Source organism: Nicotiana tomentosiformis, chromosome 2 (genome assembly GCF_000390325.3).
Source record: "Nicotiana tomentosiformis chromosome 2, ASM39032v3, whole genome shotgun sequence".
Lineage (NCBI taxonomy): Eukaryota > Viridiplantae > Streptophyta > Magnoliopsida > Solanales > Solanaceae > Nicotiana > Nicotiana tomentosiformis.
In genome coordinates, this window is record NC_090813.1 from 134867151 (window position 1) to 134889615 (window position 22465).

The following is a 22465-nucleotide window of genomic DNA, read 5'->3' on the forward strand; positions in this document are numbered from 1 at the left end:
AGAGATATGAAGAAATGTTTTTACTTTCCAAAAAAATACTAAACCATTAGTGTTTTTGGTCGTTAAAAATAGAAAATATTTATGATAAAAGTTTCCCGTCGCAAATTTTCATCCATGTCGATGAATTGTCCGTCACAAATTATGTTGACAGTAGACGTTACTTATATTTGATGTTTTGTGTCCAAGTTTCTGTTAGAGGTAACTATTCCCTTCATTCTGTAAGATATTCTGTAAGTAAAAAGGATTATGGATCAAAACCCATAAACTAAAAATTCTAGCTTCGCCTGTTCTATTAGTATAAAGCATCAAATGCTTGAAATGTATTGCAGCAAGGATTTTACATATAATTCCATTTAGTATGAGTAACATATATAGTACAATACATCATAATTATGATCTCGCTTTGTTACTACATGACAACAACACAATATTTAATCACTGAAACCCCAGTATAACTTTTGTTGGCTTTTTCTGTATGCTGCTGAGTAGTTCTAACTTTTCAGTCATTTGCCTTTATTTTTGGCATTGACTTTTACCTGTAAAAGATCAAAAACCATTTTATGTTAGATAAGCCAATCCGGAACGGTGTTGGCATTGATGGAAGTTCTTTCTGATAGAAGTTTTACGCTATCAAGCATAACGTTCATAAAAATGGAATTAACAACCTGGAAAGTAAGGTATCATACCTACTACAACAAGTTAAAATATACTACAACAACAACGAAAAACCCAGTTTGATCCCATAAATGAGGTTTGGGGAGGGTAGCGTGTACGCAGACCTTACCCCTACCTCATAGAGATAGAGATGTTATTTCCGATAGACTCTCGGCTCAAGAAATAATGAAAATAAAGCACCAAGTACAATAATAGTATAAAAAAAAATTATACTTTCAATGTATATAAGTTAAATCCATTGTTACTACGGGTGAAACTACATGCTCTGTATCTCATATATTTTAAAGTGTTCAGAATCATTTAGTTTAATGAATTAGAAACCAAGGGTAGGAAATAATTGATTAATATTATTGGAGTACAGCCTTTTGTTTTGCTTTGTGGAAAAACCTCTATCTGTAAATAGACACATATTCTGAGGAGCTTTTAAGCAGAAACAACTATTGCTGCTAGAGTTTCAAATCAATTTGTTTATTGAAGTTTGATTCACAATTGCAAATAAAATGAAAAAAGATTTACCTTTGGTTAGATACTACTCTTGCAGGAGTCTCACAATTGTGTGGCTCAGACTGGCTTAACTGCAGATGGATGGGGGCATTCACTTCCCTACTAACTGTGAAGTAATATGGAGTACTGCTGTTTCCATTCACTTCATTTGCATCCCTTGTACCAAAAGCCTGAGAAATTCTTTTTTGACTCATTACTTTTTAGTGGCAGAAGGAATAAGGAAAAATATTTACTCGCATCTACTGTTTAAACCAAGCAAATAAAAGCATTTGGATCATGCACATACGCTTTAATCACTTCATTCTGGTTAAGTAATGTGTTTTCTCACTTTAATAGTGAATCTTATGGTTACACAGGTTAGTTTGGAGTAAACACTATATGCGGATAAGTATTTTCGAAAGAGAAAATTTTGATGTGTCAAGTCCTAGTTAAGAAGCAAACACCTATATATATAAATCCACATTTTCTTGTTGAATGATGTTTACCTTGTGGAAGAGTTCCAAATTTTCTTGATGCATTAGGCTCCCCTGTTTGAGTTAGTAAACATAGGAACACAGTCAAGACATCCGATTAACAATATTTTTAGCAATTGATGAACAATACTGTTATTCTTTTCCAATCTCTTCTTCATGTGATGAAACTTGAAAATTGCTACTACTATTTTGTATACCTTCAGAGATAGCTCTTGAATCTCATCATGTAATATTTGCTCCTGCAACAATCAAAGGACATTAGTGAGTTTTTCAGTTCGCATATTATCGTGTTGCAAATTATCAGTGTCATGTTGATTGCTGACCTTTTTCATACGGATGCCTCTTATGCTCGTTTCTAGTCGATTCTCCAGATTTTGAAGGTCCTTAATAGTCAACCCATAGAGCTGTTCCCCCATGACTTGCCTGGTTTATTAGTCGTAAGGAATTGCTAGTTGATTAGAATTATGCTTGAATATAAGACTACTATCTTCAAGTCTATACACTACCTATGATTTTGTTGCAGTTCCTGTAACTGTTGCCGCAATATTGCTGCCTCTTTCTGCCAAAGCTAGCAAGTAAACTGTGAATACTCATGGATTGTGAAGTGAATGTACAAGTTTCAGTATCAAAAGCATACACGTTAAGTTCTATGGACTTAAGTTCAAGTCAAAATATTTATATAATCTGGCCACTTAAAAAGCACTTGCAAGTCTATATAATAAGCGTTTATTTAGTGGTAGTAGCCAGGAATAATTGATAAGTAATGCAGTTTAAAATACACAAGAGTGAGTTGCTCTAGTGGTGAGCACCCTCCACTTTCAACCAAGAGGTTGTGAGTTCGAGTCACCCCAAGAGCAAGGTGGGGAGTTCTTGGAGGGAGGGAGCCGAGGGTTTATCGGAAACAGCTTTTCTACCCCAGGTAGGGGTAAGGTCTACGTACAAACTACCCTCCTCATACCCTACTAATGGGATTATACTGGGTTGTTGTCGTTGTTGTTGTTGTTAATCAGTTTAAAAAATTCAATTGTGTAAAAACTATTTATACTGTTACTGTGTATAAATTAGACCCTAACTAGACATACTGTGAGGTTTTTGTATAATTCATTGGCATAGCATTGAATTTCTTACTTTTGTTCAGGTAATTTAAACTACTAAGGCTATTACTCTGTGATTATACAACAGTAATGCAAGGGGTGACAACCACTTGCTTGAAACTTAAATTTACTCAAAAGTGAAGTCAGCATTCACAATTTTCAGATTGTTTTCATTCTTAAAAGTACCAAATCTTCCCATGCATTCGCGATTCCCTGGTACTTTCAAATAGGTATACAAAAAGAAAATGTGACATAACATCAAATTGTATTGTTAGTATCGGGAACTCGGGTAGTGCGGAATTTAGCCAAACAACGGTATAATGACAATAACAAAGACAATGGAAGGTGATAATAACGGCAATTAAAGAATATAAAGAAGACACAAATTTAACGTGGTTCGGTCAAGGTGACCTACGTCCACAAGCGGAGAGGAGCAATTTCACTATACCAACAAGAGTACAAAAGAGAGTATAAAATTAGAGTAAATACTCTAATTAATCCCAAATACCCCAAGAGAATAACCTCACAAGATCACTCCAAAGAAAAGGTTCACACAAGTGTTTCCCAACACTCACTCTCTTACAAAATACTCTATAATGAAATAAAGGAGGAGAAAGAAAGACAAGAGTGAAAAGCTCTTGAATTGGTGTGTTTGCAAATAAGGAGAAACTCCTCTATTTATAGCAAAAAATCGTTGGCCTAATAATGGATATTATGTCATGGCAAATGTCATGATCCATAAATTTGTTATAATGGATATTATGTCATGGCAAATGTCATGAAAATTTGGCCATATTACAAATCTCCACCTTGGCCTAATTTCGGCTTATAGTAAATTTGCTCAACCTTCTCCGCAAAAACCCCAATGGGCAAAATCATTCTTCATAAATGCCAATCAAGTTCAGGCAAAGCTTGAACTTGGATACTGGAAGAGGTTTTGTGAACATGTCAGCAGGATTGTCTCTAGTGTTGATCTTCTGAACAGAGACTTTTCTTTCAGCAATGGTTTCTCGGATGAAATGATACTTTATATCAATGTGCTTCGTCCTCTCATGATACATTTGATCTTTAGTCAATTGAATGACACTTTGACTATCACAGAAAATGATAATACCACCTTGGTGTAAACTGAGTTCCGCAAATAGACCCTTCAACCATAAAGCTTCTTTGATCGCCTCGGTCATTGCCATATATTCTGCTTCGGTAGTAGATAAAGCTACTACATGTTGTAATGTAGCTTTCCAACTAATAGCGCAACCCCCGATGCAAAATACATAGCCTGACAGTGATCTTCTTTTGTCAAGATCACCCGCATAATCTGAGTCTACAAAACCAACCAAAGTGTTAGTATTTCTCCCAAACTCCAAACATGTGTTTGAAGTACCTCGCAAGTATCTGAGAATCCATTTCACAGCATGCCAATATGCTTTACCAGGGCAAACCATATACCGGCTTACCACGCTCACTGCTTGTGAAATGTCTGGACGTGTATAAACTATTGCATACATAATACTGCCGACTGCACTGGAATAAGGAACCTGTGCCATGTACCTCTCTTCTTCCTCTGACTGCGGGAACTGAGCAGCTGATAACTTAAAATGAGCAGCAAGAGGGGTACTAACTAGTTTAGCATCTTTCATGCCAAACCTCTCCAAGACTTTCTCCAAGTACTTCTTCTGGGTCAGAAATAGCCTGTTGGCTTTTCGATCTCTTTTGATCTCCATGCCAAGGATTTTCTTAGCTGCTCCCAAATCTTTCATCTCAAATTCACTTTTCAGCTGACTTCTCAAATTGTGAATTTCTGTTAAATTCTTAGCAGCAATGAGCATGTCATCAACATATAATAATAGATACACAAATGAACCATCATTTAACTTCCAGAAGTAAACACAACTATCATATATGCTCCTCGAATAACCATGACCCAACATAAGGAATAAAACCTTTTATACCATTGCCTTGGAGACTGTTTTAATCCGTACAAGGATTTCTTCAACAAGCAAACATGATCTTCTTTTCCTTCAATTTCAAATCCTTCGGGTTGATGTATGTATATTTGTTCCTCAAGTTCGCCATGTAAGAAAGCTGTCTTAACATCAAGTTGTTCTAATTCCAAATCATACATGGCAACGAAGGCAAGCAAGAAACGAATAGAGCTATGTTTAACAACAGGTGAGAAAATATCATTAAAATCAACTCCTTGTACCTGACTATAGCCCTTTGCAACTAATCGTGCCTTATACCTCGCATCTTCAACCCCTGGAATGCCATCCTTTTTCTTGAAGACCCATTTGCAACCAAAAATTCTTTTTCCTGATGGCAGCTTCACAAGAGACCAAGTACCATTCTTGTGGAGAGACTCAATTTCTTCATTCATTGCAATCAGCCACTTGGCTGAGTCAGCACCAGAAACTGCTTTTAAGTATTTTGATGGTTTTCCAATTTCTTCAGTTTCCTGTGCAACTGAAAAAGCAAATGCAACATAATCTCCAAACCTTAATGGTTGTTTACCTTCTCTTCTTGGTCTATGTTTGGCTATAGAATACTCCTCTTCTTCTGGTTCAACTTCAGGAGTCTCAACTTCAGAAATTTCAGCTTCTGTCTCAACTTCAGGAGTTCCAACTGTATTTTGCTCCAAAGTTGATGAGCTTGGCTCAGAAGGAATGCCAATCTCAATCTCCACCTGGTTCTGTGTACTCTTTCCTTTATCTGTATTACAAGAACTAGAAGACTCTTTTCTAGAATGTAACATAGAGAATTCATCAAAGGTTACATCTCTGCTAATTATAAATTTTGGTACCGTGGGATCAGGATACCATAGTCGGTATACTTTCACCCCAGATGTATACCCAAGGAAAATGCACTTTTTAGCCCTTGGCTCTAATTTTCCATCATTTACATGCATGTATGCAGGGCAACCAAATATCTTTAAATCAGAATAATTAGCAGGAGTACCTGACCACATTTCCTCTGGAGTCTTAAAGTTCAAAGGTGTAGAAGGAGCTCGGTTGACAATATAACAAGCTGTAGAGATAGCTTCTGCCCAAAAGGCGTTTATCAACCCAGCATTTGAAATCATGCAACGAGCCCTTTCCAAAAGAGTTCTATTCATCCTTTCTGCCACACCATTTTGCTGAGGTGTCATTCTCACAGTACGATGTCGAGCAATTCCTTCATTCTTGCAAAATTCGTTGAATTCATCATTACAAAATTTCAAGCCATTATCTGTTCTAAGCCGCTTAACCTGTTTTCATGTTTGCTTCTCAATCAAAACTTTTCATTGTTTGAAATTTAAGAAAACATCACTTTTATTTTTCAGGAAATAAACCCAAACTTTTCTTCAATAATCATCAATGAAAGTTAACATATACCTGGCACCACCTTTTGATGGGGTACGTGAAGGACCCCAAAGATCTGAATGAATGTAATCCAAAGTACCTTTTGTTCTATGAATCGCTGGAGATTTGAAGCTGACTCTTTTCTGCTTCCCGAACATACAATGTTCACAGAACTCCATATTTTCGGTACTTTGGCCACATAAGATACCTCTTTTACTGAGGATGGAAAGACCTTTTTCACTCATTGTCCCAATCGCATATGCTACAATTTGGTGATGTCAGAATCTGATTTATCTGATATTGAAACTGCAGCAGCACCTGTAACAGTAGATCCCAAAAGAGTATACAACGTACCAGATCTGCGTGCTTTCATGATCACAAGAGCACCATGAGAAAATTTCAGAACTCCACCTTCACTTGTGTACTTGCACCCAAGAGATTCTAGAGTGCCCAAAGAGATGAGATTTTTCTTCAAGTCAGGAACATGTCTAAACATCGGTGAGAGTTCTTACCACACCATCGTGCATTTTGATTCGGACTGTACTTTTTCCAATAACTTTGCAGGCAGCATTGTTGCCCATCAAGACAACTCCACCTCCAATAGATTCATATGTGGTAAATAAATCCTGACTGGGACACATATGATAAGAACAACCCGAATCTAAAATCCACTCATTATTAGATTTGAAACTATTATTAGTTGCTAAAAAAATAGTTCCCTTAGTCTCATCAGCAGCTACACTTGCTTCGGCAGTGTCAGTATTTTTGTGCTTATTTTTTTTCTCTATATGCTTTTCTTTGTTTTTCAATTTAAAGTATTCAGAAATAATGTGACCTTTCTTATGACAATATTTGCACATGACATTTCTGTATCTGGATTTTGACCTTGATTTAGGTTTCTCACTACTTGAATCTTTCTTATTGGATCTACCTCTTATGAATAAGCCTTCCCCTTGGTTCCTACTAGTTTCTCCAGTAATATCTATATCTATTTGTTCTTTTGATTTCAAAATAGATTTGATATCTTTATAAGAGATATTATCCTTTCCATAAAGGATAGTATCTCTTATATGTTTAAACGACTAGGGTAAGGAAACAAGCAATAACACAGCTTGATCCTCATCTTTGATTTCAGCATCTATGTTACTTAAATCCATAAGAAGAGAATCAAAAGTATCAAGATGAGTAAGTATAGAGGTACCTTCAGCCATACAAAAAATGTAGAGTTTTTGCTTTAGGTAAAGCCTGTTTTCCATTGTTCTTTTGATATATAGGGTTTTAAGTTTTTCCCATATGCCTTTGGCTGAGCTTTCTGTTGCAATTTCACGCAAAATCTCATTTGAAAGATTTAAAATAATACCTGCTTTTGCCTTTTTGTCTATGACGACAAACTCCTCGTCCTTCATTTTATCTGGCATCTTCTCCTTTCCTTGAAGTGCCAAATCTAAGCCATCCTGAATTAGGATAGCTTCTATCTTTAATTGCCACATTCCGAAATTTGTACTTCGGTCAAATTTCTCAACATAAGACTTTGTTAGAGTCATTTTGGCTATTTAAAATAACCTGGTTAGATCTGGCTCTGATACCAATTTATTAGGATCGGGAACTCGGGTAGTGCGGAATTTAGCCAAACAACGATATAATGGCAATAACAAAGACAATGGAAGGTGATAATAACGGCAATTAAAGAATATAAAGAAGACACAAATTTAATGTGGTTCGGTCAAGGTGACCTACGTCCACAAGCGGAGAGGAGCAATTTCACTATACCAACAAGAGTACAAAAGAGAGTACAAAATTAGAGTAAATACTCTAATTAATCCCAAATACCCCAAGAGAATAACCTCACAAGATCACTCCAAAGAAAAGGTTCACACAAGTGTTTTCCAGCACTCACTCTCTTACAAAATACTCTATAATGAAATAAAGGAGGAGAAAGAAAGACAAGAGTGAAAAGCTCTTGAATTGGTGTATTTGCAAATGAGGAGAAACTCCTCTATTTATAGCAAGAAATTCTTGGCTTAATAATGGATATTATGTCATGGCAAATGTCATGATCCATAAATTTGTTATAATGGATATTATGTCATGACAAATGTCATGAAAATTGGCCATATTACAATTATGAATGAAGGATTTTAATTTGTGATTGGTTCTTTTTAGAAATCTCAGCAGAAAGAGTGACTTGACTTATCCAAAAGACAAATAGCCCAAAATAACCTTCCGTCACAGAGTATTTTTTGAAGGTTAATAACTTAATACATCTGTCTAGTTCATTCCCCTAGTTATGCAGCCAAATGATGACAAAGGAATCAACTTCCATCCTCCTTCTGTCAATCTTCCAATTTCAGTGCCCATTCTTACAACAAACATTAGCTAGAAATCAATCTGAGATTCTGGTACTATCCCTTATCTAAGAGCAAGTCGGTATAGCTTCTCACTCTTTCACATTTCCCACACAGTTCCTCTGGATTTTGAATAGTATCCAAGAACTTCTGTTTTCGACTATCTAGGAAATCACTAAATGAGAGTAGATTAGTTTTACTTTATTTTAAGTTAAACTCTTAGATTCAGTAATATATTAATATACACAATATCTTATATGATGGATAAGAAGAAAAAGTTATCAGAGAATTGTTGTCCAACTAGATTCTAAAACTAGTTATTCCTCTCTTAAATATATACTATATAAGAGCTTCTGAAATCAAAGATACATGCTAACACTATGTATAGTTTCCTCCTCCATCTTTCTGGTCACAGAAACCACATAGAAAAAGGATGTATTCTTCTTGAAAATTGAAGACTTTTTTTAATTCTTACTACCTCTCCGGAGTCTCAATTTCACTTACCTTACTGAGCTGAAGACGTCTGTATTACGATGTTACCAAATGATTTAATCACACATTGGATGTGCGGACTAGTAAGCAGAGGCAATTCTAGTCTAGAGTTTATATATAGTCAGTGAATTCAGAATGATCCGTTTTATCTATACACATACACAAGCAACTCTTTTTTGTTTGCATATGTACTTGTGGATCGATCAGAAAGTAATAAGGTGAGTTAAACTCTCATTGGACTGCTCTAGATCCGCCTCTGCTTCTAAGATTAGTATAGTGGGTTAAGTAAACCGCGGGATGCCTCTGCATCTCTTTCTCTTCAGTATATCTTTTCAAGATAGATTGACGATGAATTTATAAAATATTTTAAAAGGGGATGCACCACGTCACATCTCAGCCATACTGTTCGACCAAGACAAACGAACTACTTTTTAATGGAATCATGTGAAACAACATTTGATCATGGAAAAGAGATCATATGCAACTATATGTGTGCTGGGTTTCAGAATGCAGCTATCTTTCAGTATCTGACTTATGGGCACTACATTTCCTTGGCTAGCTGATATTCAAAAAAAGAGCTCATGTCTAACAGCCTGTATCTTTCAGCAATTTCCATTTACATTTGGACATCCATATGGCCCCAGGATTTACACTTCAACTGACATCCAATAACCTAAATCATTCACTACATTAATTAGGTGTAAATATTGGTTCATATAGCAAAGATTTGTACTTCAACACACAACGGCAGAAAGTACTCTTCAGATGTTGTTCATGTCTGCTTCTTTCTCTGACATAATTCCATTAAAAAATAGTTCGTTCCTCCTGATTGTACAGGACTTAGACTAGGGGTGAGCGTCCGGGCAGTTCGGAATATGAAAATTTCGGTTTGGATATTCGGTTTTCGGATTATATAAATGACAACCGAAATCCAATCCAAATAAGTTAGGATTGGATCAGATTTTTTAAGTTCAGTTTTTGATTAATCGATTTGGATATTTCGGATTTTCGGTTTTGAGCCTATAAGTTTAGATGTTTTTCTTCTTACAAAAATGAACATCCAAATAAAGTATTCATGTTAAATTACCTAAAAGTTCTTCATTCTCACGGCAACCATCCAAATAAAGTATTCAAGTAATAAAATCATTATCAAGAAAATACAACAAAAACATTAATATGCCGATAAGAAGTAGTAATAGTAAAACTATGTTCAAATAGAAAGTATTCTAACAGTAACTTAGTAATTAATATTGATCGAATATATGAGATAATGTCTAATGTGTAGGGTATTGGACTTGTTACTATTGACATATGGCTAATGGACTAAATATAACGTATAAAAATTTCGGATTTTCGGATATCTACAAATCTGAAGTACCAAATCCAAAATCCAATCCAAAATCCAAACCAAAAATCCAAAAAGTTCGAATTTCGGGTTTGCCCAAACTATGCCCGCCCCTAACTTAGGACTACCCGAGCGAGAGATTGAAAACGCACCAACCTATTTCTATCAAGAAAATCTCTGTGATTCAGCTCTTAGAACTGTTGCCTATGTTTTTTTTTTTTCACATTCCTTGTGTGGATCTAATAGGAGTATAGAGGAGTAGTCAAAGGGATGGTGATATTCTAGTTTAGATGTTGAAGTATTGGTTTTTGCCAAAGAGCCCTAATTCAAGTAAATCAGTTCTCTTGAGTTAATTTCGCATATGATCACTGACTTTTTCCCACTATAACAGTAAAGTCACACAACCATCTCAAAAATATGACAAGATGCAAATTTCTAGCACGTATATACCGAAATTTTCAAGCACATGCAGAAATGAGTAGTGTGATGAAAATATTACCTTCAGTTCTGAAACTGGATTTTGCAATTGGTGATGCTCGTCTTTCGTTTTATTGTATCGTTCAACAACTGATTTCATACTGGTATTTGAAAAGGGGTAAAAAACTGGTCAATTAATTGTATTGTTTATATATATATATATATATATATATATATATATACTGACGATAAAACTTATCCCACCTAGTGTTTTGAAAGTTACAGAAATATGAAAGTGAACTAGATAGAATAACTACTCCAAATATATTAACGACATTATTGATCTTTCTTTCCTTTCCCAAGCAACTAATATTGTTAATTTCAATCTTGTATGAAGCTAACGATTAATGCTGTTGTACTTTCATTTCTGTTTCACCGTTGTTTTTCTCTAGTGAAGTTTTCCAATATTCGCATTCTGCTATTTTCATGTCTCAACTTAAGAATGTCTATTGGTTAAACACTTGCAACAGACCAAAAATTCTGAATTGTGAGAATACAGTTTTTGATAATAAAATAAAGAACTTTTATTTATTTATGTGAAATCATAGATGTATTCACGATTTAAGTTTGATAGATTTAATCTTCGTAATCTTACCATTGAATACATTATACTTTTCAAATTATGGGTCAAAACAATATATATGCTTCATATCGAAATACTAAGATTGATTAGTTGAACACATTGATTATATATACAACATCTGCCTCTTGTTTGGAAATAGTCATGTTTCCTGTAACGCAGGAACACATTCCTTTTTTCATTCTAGACCAATATTTTTTTGCTATGGGTAAATGATAACGTAGAAATTGGAATATATATATTTGAATACTTGTAATTCAAAATACAAAATTTGTTGAGATAAGCTAGGATAATCTTCTACCGATAGTATATATAGTATCAATCTCAACCTCTTCCAATTGTCGTACATGATATATATATATATATATATATATATATATATATATATATATATATATATATATTAAAGGATGACTCCTTCTATGAATGAATATACACTGAATTTATCCGAATCCCTCAATTCTTAAACAGCATACATAGCAAGATGAGGGTGAAGTTAAGCAGGCTCATGTTAGTAAATTTCCCTAAATGTTGGCTAATTAACTTGGATTACTAGCTACACTTATCCATCCATTCATTCTTATTAGTCTATTCTAAAAGGGACGATACACTACTATATTTAGAATTAATTTAACTTTAACTTTCTCGTTTATCCAATTTACCCAAGAAGCTTTTGTAGCCGCACAAATTGAGAGCCCCACAAAAGCTTTTGCCCTTAAAATTTTAAAACCACAAGTTTTAAAACCTTTCCTTTTTTTACTTAAACTCTATGTCGTCGAGTCAAACTACGTCACATAAATTAAAAAGTAGGGAGTATGATGGAAAAAATAATATCCCATCCAGGAATAATATCAACGATAAATAATAATGACACAAGAGAGTAACAATGACACCAAATCTTTTAACGGGGTAAAATACAATATCCGAGAGGATCAATATAATACCACTATAATATTACAACTTTGTAGTGTCAAAAGACTACTACAACTCAAAAGAAATAACATTCTTTATTTTAAATATTTCACCACAATATTACTCCCACTCTATTTTCTTCTGTGGATTATTCTCACAACTCTAATACTTCTCTCTTATTTTTGGTGTGATTGAACTGAAGAAACAAGGCCTCTATTTATAGTAAGAGCTGCCGTCCAAATAGCCAATGAAAATGGCTTGTTGCTGATTTGGTCATGCAATTTGCATGTGTAATTTGCCTATAATTTGTCAACAAAGTTAGGCATCTACCATCGCATTTTTTTTATTTTCTTCAATATGGGCCCAATATCTCCCTTAATTTTGATTTTTCTTTTTCATTCCAAGACTTGATCTCAACCTCTGAAAATTCTCAAACTTAAGAGGATTTGTAAAGATATCTGCAGCCTGATCATGAGACTTCACATATTTGAGCTCGACTTCCTTTTTAGCAATGCATTCTCTGATGAAGTGATACCTTGTATCTATATGCTTGCTTCGATAATGATACACCAGATTATTGGCAAGTGCTGTGCGGATTTGTTGTCAATACAAATCTCTGTAGCTTCAATTTGTGGCAAATTGAGCTGCTTCAATAATCTTTTCAGCCAAATAGCATGACATGTACAAGATGTTGCTGCTATATATTCAGCTTCACAAGTCGAAAGAGTAACAATGGATTGTTTCTTTGAACTCCAAAAAATAACAGAACCACCCAAGAAAAACACAAAACCAGTTATATTTTTTCTATCATCAAATCTCCCGCATAATCACTATCACAAAATCTCATAAGGTTGAAGTCATTAGAAGAAGAATAAAATAACCCAAAGTCGATCGTACCTTTTAGGTAACGAAGAATTCTTCTAGTGACTTTCAAATGAGTGGAGGTAGGAGCTTTCATGAAGCGGTTTACTACTCCAACTACAAAGAGTATATTTAGTCTGGTACAAGTCAAGTACCTCAAACTTAGCACAAGACTTTTAAAAAATATGGGATCCACTTTTTCTCCTTCATCAAACTTGGATAATTTTGTCCCACTCTCCATCGGTGTGTTCACGGGGTTGCAATCGAGCATGTTGAGCTTCTTCACTATCTCTTTTGTATAGCTTTCTTGAGAAATAAAAATTCCATCCTCCATCTGCTTCACTTCTAGGCCCAGGTAGTCTGACATAAGTCATACGTCTGTCATCTCGAACTCGCGGGACATATCTTTCTTAAAAGCTTCAAACAAACTTGGGTTATTACCCGTAAAAATAAGATCATCAACATAAAGACAAACAAGCAAGATCTCTCCATTAGTATGAATTTTAAGATAAAGAGCATATTCATGGAGACAACGAGTAAACCCATTATTTTAAAAATACTTGTCGATGCAACTATTCAATGCTCGAGGGGCTTGCTTCAATCTATATAAAGCTTTGTTCAACTTCAACACTTTATCTTCATAGTTTTTGACCACGAAGCCTAATAGTTGTTCAACATAGACTTCTTCTTCAAGATAGCTATTCAAGAAGGCTGGCTTGACATCTAGTTGATGGATCTTCCACTTCATTTGTGCCGCCAAAGAGATCAACAAATGAATTATCTCCATGGGACAACAGGTGCATAGACTTCTTCATAGTCAATGCCTTGCCTTTGCTTGTAGCCTTTAGCCACAATTCGTGCCTTGTATCTCTTCACATCTCCATCAATATTCTTCTTTGTCTTATAAACCTATTTTACTCCAAATGCTCGATGACCTTTGGGAAGAGTTGTTAACTCCCAGGTGTTGTTCTTCTCTATTGACTCGATCTCCTCCTCCATGGCTTATCTCCACCGTTTGTTTGTAACAGCTTCATCAAAGTTCATTGGTTCACTGTCAGCAAAGAGATAATATAAAAAATCAAAATTAGTAACTTCTTCTGTGTCCTCATATAGCTCTTGAATACTCCTTGTCCTTTGCGGCTGTTCATTTGAACTTTCTTGAGAAGAGGGAGATGCAACATTTGTTGGAGAAGGAGGTAGAGTTGTATCCTGCACAGGTTCCATGGTCTTTGGTTCTTCTTGATCACCAAAGTATGGAAGAAAATCATATGAAGTTTCTTCCTGAGCTTCCAAGATTCATGCCAATTCTTCATCAAATTAAACATCGCGACTAACCAACACCTTATCGCTGCTTGGGTTGTATAACTTATAGCCTTTTGAACTTGTATCATAGCCAACAAACACATGCTTGGCACTTTGATTGTCAAGCTTAGCTCTCCCTTGTTGTGGCACATAAGCATAGGCTATGCTCCCAAATATTCTCAAGTGTTTGATACTTGGTTTTCTTCCACTCCATACTTCTTGAGAGGTTTGATCTCTAACATTTCTTGTTGGAGACCTGTTGTTCAAATAAACTGCACAAGAAACAGTTTCGACCCAAAACTCCCTGGGCATACTTTTAGCTTTCAACATACATCTAGCCATATTAAAAATCGTTCGATTCTTTCTCTCTGCAACTCCATTTTGTTTGGGTGAATAAGGTACTGTTAGAGGGCGACGAATTCCATGAAACTGACAAAACTCATTATATTCTTTTGAAGTGAATTTGCATCCTCTATCAGACATTAAAGCTTTTATTTCATAGCCACTTTCTTTTTTCACAATTATTTTGAAATTTTTAAAAGCAGCAAAAGCTTTAGATTTTTGGTTCAAAAAATGAACCAGTCTTTCTACTAAAGTCATCAATGAGGAGCAGAAAGTATTTAATTTTACCATAGGATGGAGGATTGATTGGCCCATACATCAGTGTGAACAAGCTGGAGCATTTTGGTTGATCTTGACATGGCCTCATTTGAAAAACTCCTCCTTGCATGTTTTCCAAGAAGACAATCTTCACACAATTGATTGGGATGGTTGATTGATGGTATCCCATGCACCATGTTCCTTTCTCCCATTGATTTGAGTGCTTCAAAATTCAAGTGCCCAAATCGTATGTGCCAATACCATGATTCATCTTGCACATTAGCCTTCAAACACTTTGCATAAATTATCTTAAGATTCAGAGAAAATAATCTATTCTTTGCCATATGCACTTTAACAATTAGAATTCCACTTGAATCTCTAAGCCAAATATGCATATTTTTCATGTGGATGTCATATTCCTTTTCAAGAATTTGGCCCAAACTCAAAGAAGGGGCTGAAGTTCGACGCAGAGCTTTTTGGTTGTTAAGTTATAACACGACTGAGCAACATCCAACAACGTAAGTCCTTCTGGTTTGCACTAAAGTGGCTTAAGTAGCCCTTGGGAGATGGGGTCCCAAGACCATCTCTTCGAGGACGTAGACAAGGGGTCCCATCATGGGCGATCTGAGAAGAGAGATGCAGAAGAAGATGTCTTCCTCAACGAGTCAACCTTCCTTCACTCTGCAATAGCCCGACGACTCTTCTCTTCACAAGTAGGCTTGGCGCAACGCTTAGTCGATTTTCAAAGCTGGAAAAGATGCAAGAAGACTGATGAGGCGCTGGAGTGAAGTGATTCCCGAGTGGGAATGGTGAACAGAGTTAGACTACTAAGCCCTTATTTGAAGGACCGGTCTTAAAGTGAAGTGCAAGACTAGCTGGACCCGGACTGACTAATCGCTAACATCCCGGGTTCTCTCGGGATCGGGAGAACTCTCAGTTAAGTATGACATTCAGTAAGAAGTAAGTCAAGTTCTATTAGCTCTTCTAACTTTTCTTAGAGTCGTCAGTCTGTGATGCATTGAGTTGAGAGTCAAAGGATAAAGGAGTAGAAAACCTTATAACTGAAAAAAATTCGAGTGAAAGCCAGCTGCGACAAGCTGAAAGAGTTTCGGCAGTTACACTTTCTGTCTCGCGTAAAAAAGAGAGTTTTAATTTTGGCACATAATAAACATCTTGAATTAACTTGTGGTCACCATTTTTACAGGAGATCAGAATCGTATCTATCCCTTTGATTTGAATTTTTGAGGTATCTCCAAAAGACGTATTATCTCTCACCGTTTTATTGATCTCCACAAACTTCTCTTTGCGTCCACACATATGATTGCTTGCTTCATTGTCCAAATACCACGCGCTACAATCATCCATGTCTTCTTCCTTGAATGCCAGCAACAACGTTGACTCATCATCTTCTTTCTTGTCGTTAACAAGGTTAGCTTTTTCTTCAACATCGCTACGACATTCCTAAGAGTAATGGCCAAATTTATGACAATTATAACACTCAATTTTTAATTTGTCATACCTTTTGTCCATTATTTTCTTGGTAGTAGCCATGTCCTCTTCCTCCTCTATGTCCACGACCATGACCTCTGAATGTTTGGTGGATTTTAACTTCATTGTTGAAGTTGTTACCGTTACTTCTTCCTCTTCCATGACCGCCACGGCCTCGTCCTCATCCCTTCCCTCGATAGCTTTTTTTACCTTAAAGGATGCCTGAGTTTTAAGAAATTACTCCAGCGACACTTCTTGTCTCCTCTTGATCTTTTCTTCATAGGCTTGTAAAGAACCCTCCAACTGCTCCACCGTCATAGAGTCTAAATCTTTAGACTCCTCAATAGCACACACCGCAAAATCGAATTTAGGTGTTAAAGTGCGAAGGATCTTTTTTACCACGCGGACATCTTTTATATCCTCCGCATATCTTTTCAATTGATTTACAATAACCTTCACTTTTGAACAATAATCCGCAATGCATTCAGATTCTTTCATTTTTAAAACTTCAAAATCAACCCTTAGAGTTTAAAGTTTTACCTTTCTCACTTTATCAACTCCTTGGGGAGAATTTAGTAAAATCTCCCAAGCTTCCTTTAAGGTGGTAGCATCTGCCACCTTCTCAAATATGGCGTCACTCAAACATTGGTGGATAAGAGTGAGAGCTTGTCGATCCTTCTTCCTTGTCTTTGCCAAGACATCTATTTCATTTTGAGGCAGAGTTTTCTCATTATCGGGTTTTGCATATCATCTATCTATGATTTTTCACACATCCTAGGAGCCAAGAATGGATTTCATACGTAGACAACATTTCTCATAATTATCTTTTGTGAGACAGGGGTACTAAAAAGACAGCGGACCATTATTCGTCATGGTTCTGATACCACATTGTTGGGAAAAATAATATCTCGCCCAGGAATAATATCCACGATAAATAATAATGATACAAGAGAGTAACAATGACACCAAATCTTTTAACGGGGTAAAATACAATACCCGAGAGGAGCAATATAATACCACTATAATATTACAACTTTATAGTGTCAAAAGACTATTACGACTCAAAAGAAATAATATTCTTTATTTTAAATATCTCACCACAATATTACTCTACTCTATTTTCTCACAGACTAAAATAGTATGTGGATTACTCTCACAACTCTAATACTTCTCTCTTATTTTTAGTGTGATTGAAATGAAGAAATAAGGCCTCTATTTATAGTAAGAGTTGCCGTCCAAATAGCCGATGAAAATGGCTTGTTGCTGATTTGGTCATGCAATTTGCATGTGCAATTTGCTTATAATTTGTCAACAAAGTTAGGCACCTACCATCCCATTATTTTTTCTTTCCTTTTTGTTTTCTTCAATATGGGCCCCATATATGAAAAAGGATTTAAGTTATAAACACTATGTAATTTAATATATTGTGCACGTTAGTTATCATTTTTATATAGTTTACCAGCTACCGTAACACTTACCATAAAGATTTACCTAGTTAATAACCTTAATTATACGTCACTTGATTATGTAAGTATTTTTTAGACTATCAATGTATAGCTCCTAAACTCTCATAAGTTAATATTTTTAACGTGCAAGTCACCTTAAAGGGAAATCATTTGAGTAGATTTAGTTTTTAGAGCTTGCATTATAGTGCAACGCTAAACAGTGCACTATGTATATGCTATATAATGATGTTTCTTAGGTTTAATATTTGTAGAATATGGTCTCATGTAGAACTTTAGGTTTTAGGTATGGAATTATCAATGTTCATTCTGATAAAATGTTAGAAAACTGGATAGAAAATGGTACTTCCACAGTTTTGTCAGTTAACAGGTTTTATCATTTGCTTTTTATGATTAAAGGGAGATTAAGGATAAATAAGTTCCTTTTCGAAGCATCAATTGCATAACCCAATTTTTTGCTTATACTTATAATTCACGAGTTTGAGCAGTGTAGATGCATGTATTAGGGTAGGCTGTCTATGGTGGCAGAGCCAGAATTTTTGTTAAGGGTGTCAAAATATATAAAAGTAAATATATCAGGAAATAAAGGGGAGTCAATACATAATATATATACATATAATTTATTTTTTTACCTAGCTACACAGTGCATTTTTTCCGCGAAGGGGTGCCATTTGACACCCATTCCTATAAGGTGGCTCTGCCACTGACTGTCTACATTAATTATACCCTTTGGGGTGCGACCCTTCCGCGAATCCTATGTTAATGCGGGATACTTTATACACCGAACTGCCTCTTTTTTTGCCTTTTTTTCTTATGATCATGGACAAACCATCATAATGCTATGTATCTGAGTATCTGACCCAAATCTAAGCAGCTTCGTGTTATCTCTTCCTGTCCTAAAGAAAAATGACTAAATCTGAACAAATTTCTCCATTTATTTCCTTGTTTTTGACGAATTAGGAACCCGTGTATAACTGAGAAGGGAACAATAGCAGAAGTAATATCCTTGAAGAACTGAAGGAGAAAAAAAATAAAGAAGACCGTTCAGTAAATAATTATACAGTTTAATCTGTGTTCCTGTGATAAATACATATATAATCTATGTTGCTCGAATTTTTCAAAAATACCATCAAGTATGTATAAACACACACACACACACACACATATATATATATATATATATATATATATATATATATATATATATATATATGCTACAAGCTATAGATTTTTGGAGTATGGTACATGCGCGGCAGCGTTTTTAGAAAGACCTGACCAACATATAGTCTGTGTATAATACATGTATCACTTAATTTTTTTTTTTTTTTGTATTATAGTTAAGCTAGCTCAAATTAAGCTGTCATATTATTAGTGAATATTAGCCCATGATCTCATCAAATTAGCAAAGAGAGACCCTCAAGCTACTTAGCATATAAGAACACAAGAGATGTATTATTTGTAGTTTTTTTTTTAATTTTTTTTTATTATGACCAGAAAATAGAGAACTGGTTAGGAATATTCAATTGCAAGTTGAATGGTAATGGACAAGAAGGCAAAAAGCAATTATTCAAATACTCAATTTACCTAGTGCTTACCACATTATATACAGCATAGGATTCGAAAAAAAAAAAGAATATCATAAACAACAAAATGAGATACTATGAAAATGAAAAATAATTACCTTGTGTTAGAAAATTCATAGAGCTTTTCTGTACTTGAGAAAATGATCAATCCAACTTGTGCATCACAGAGGATAGCCAACTCCTTAGCTTTCTTCAACAATCCATTCCTTCTCTTAGAGAAAGTCACTTGCCTACTTGATGAGTTATCAATTCTTCGGATCACAATCTTTCCCCTTCCCATCTTATCTTGCTAGGGTTATCTCTACAAAAAAAAAGGATTAATTAGAGAAAGAAAAAACCAATGGATTAAGAGAATATTAGGTATTTTAGGTTAAAAGTAAAGTGTGAAGGAAAGGAAAGCTAAGTAAGCATACTTGGGTTTGTTTGAGCTTTATGGAAATTAAACAAAGTCTTTTGGTGAAGTTTGGCCAAGGGTTTGCCTCACATCAAAGTCAGGAAAAGAGCTACTTTTATAAGCCAATGAGAAGTCTGAGACCCCATCGTAAGCACTATTGAGATAAAAAAAAAAAAAATTGTGCAACTTGGTCATTTAAATATACTGCTCCCTCTCCTCAAAATTGAGGACTAAATTTATTACTGAAATATTTGAAATTCAATAAAAACAAAAAATGATTACTACTTTTTTTTTTTTTTCAAACTTCAATTAGTGGAGCCTTAATTAAGTTAGTTGTTTAATAGAGAAATAAATGATGGTTTATAAACACTTCTTTAAATAAGGGAATTAAACGTCTTTAGTAAGAAGTATGCAAAACCTTTAAAGATAAATGACAATACAGATAGAAATAATAGTTATATTAAAATATTTAAGTATAGATTAATGATTTAAAGAAAAATAAATACTCTCGTTAGAATCCACCAATATACGCTAAACGTTAAACTATTAGACTGTCATACATAAAACTAAAATTCCTTTTGTTAGACTTTACTTTTGTTTTGCTTTTTAAAATTTCGCTAGAACTACATTTTTTAAAGTTCGGAGGAGTGGCACCCCATTTGATGGCGCCGTCGCCGTATAAATCACTGACGCGTGGGGAATCCAAGTCTTTCCTATTTTTTCCTAAAAGTGGAAAAAGTATTTTCCCATTTTGAGTAACTTCATCCTTAAACTATCTGCAAAAGACAAACATTTTAGGACCTCATCCGACTCTTAATTATTTTAATAAAAATCAGTGTTCTTTGGCTACTTTTAAGAGTTTTCACGTGACCTTACTCGTAATACATGTTTCGCCCTTTTAATGTTGTTTTCTTTCAGTCCATTAGTCCAATTTCTTTTGTACTATGCCTTTTGTTTTTACTCCCAAAATTTCTTCTTCCTCCTCTTTTTTCCTAATTCTGGCACAAAAAATGATTGGAAAATACCTGTTTAAAAAATGAGGTAAGTTCAAAAGATATCTGTCTATTGGGAAATTGTGTTTTCTATTTTAATATTTTGCTGAATTAAAGTCAAATCTATGACTATGGGAAGAAAATGAGATACATATTTAATTCTAATGAAATTTGTAGCTAGTTGAAGGGTGTCTTTCCATCAAAATGATATATATCAGAGTGAAGTAACTGATAGTAATAATTTGTTAACCATGGACAACAATGTGCGGACCTAATTCTTTTTCATAGGCCAATTACATGAAATTTCCTTTTTAATAATTAGTGGTAGATGAGAAAATATGTCACCGAAACAATATCGAGAAGACAATATTTTATTATATAAAACAGTTACATGACCTTATGTATTCATACAAGATTTTGATTGACTAATACAAGAGTCCTAATTCTAATAAACTTATACTAAGTGATCGAGTAGTTATCAAGTTTGTTAACCCGATCATTATCTTCAACACTTCCCCTCAAGCTAGTGGGAGGTGAGTTCACTACATCTAGCTTGTCTCGAAAGAACTGGAATTGGTCCTTGCCAAGAGCTTTTGTATGAACATCTGGTAATTGATCCTTGGATCTAACAAACTGAGTGATTAATTATCCTTGAGCTACTTTCTCTCTGAAAAAATGATAATCTAGTTCTACATGCTTAGTTCTAGCATGCATTACTGGATTTGTAGTCATGTATAGAGCACTCAAGTTGTCACAGAATAGAACATGAGCAGTCTTGATATACATTCCAATGTCTTGTAGAATATAACTTATCCAAGTAAGTTCAGTTACAGTTGCTGCCAGTGCTCTATACTCAGTTTCAACACTTGACCTTGCAACAATGTTCTGCTTTCTTGATGACCAGGTGATAGAATTTGCACCAAGGTATATACTATATCTAGTAGTAGACCTCCTAGTTATGGAACATCCTGCCCAGTCTACATCTGAGAACCATACAGCCTGAAGGAAGACTGTGATATGATTCTCAATTCACGATCAAGGGTCCCTTTGACATACCTCAACATTCTCTTTACTTCCTGAAGGTGCATGCTATTTGGATTCTGCATGAATTGACTTGCAAGGTTAATAACATGAGTAATGTCTGGTCTGGTTAGTGTGAGGTACTGCAAGCTTCCCACAATGCTTCTGTAAAGTGAGGGATCAATTGCTTTGCCAACTGCTTCTTGTAGACCATGTTTCTAAGTTAGTGGAGTATGCACTGTTTTTGCATTTGCCATATCCACTTTTCTAAGAAGATAATTTGCATATTTACTCTGATTCAAGTGCATTCCTCCAGAAAAATAGCTTACTTCAGTACCCAAGAAGTAACTTAAAGGTCAAAGATCCTTCATAGCAAATTTATCTCCCAGCTTTTGCACTACTTCCCCAATCTGTCTTGAGTTGCTTCTTGTCACAATTATATCATCTACATATAATATAAGTAAGATTGTTCCTTCTGTATCATGGAGAGTAAGTAGAGAACAATCAACTCTACTACATTTGAAACT

At 35.0% G+C, this 22465-nt stretch overlaps 1 protein-coding gene across 3 annotated transcripts; it reads right to left on the reverse strand.

Annotated features, from left to right (window-relative positions):
- Positions 1–263: 263 nt before the first annotated feature.
- LOC104100769 (MADS-box transcription factor 27-like) lies at positions 264–20018 on the reverse strand. Of its 3 annotated transcripts, none has more exons than XM_009608081.3 (9): positions 19946–20018; positions 19631–19833; positions 10766–10844; positions 2159–2211; positions 1976–2075; positions 1850–1891; positions 1665–1706; positions 1192–1349; positions 264–536 (listed from the first exon to the last, which is right to left on the reverse strand). In XM_009608081.3, the coding sequence occupies exons 2-9, from the start codon at positions 19810–19812 to the stop codon at positions 533–535; spliced, it is 660 nt and encodes a 219-aa protein (XP_009606376.1). In that variant the 5' UTR covers positions 19813–19833; positions 19946–20018; the 3' UTR covers positions 264–532. The 3 variants fall into 3 exon arrangements, with proteins under 3 accessions (XP_009606376.1, XP_009606375.1, XP_009606377.1); XM_009608080.3 differs by having other exon boundaries at positions 2159–2220; XM_009608082.4 differs by lacking the exon at positions 264–536 and having other exon boundaries at positions 1223–1349; positions 1623–1706; positions 2159–2220.
- Between the last annotated feature and the right edge of the window lie 2447 nt (positions 20019–22465).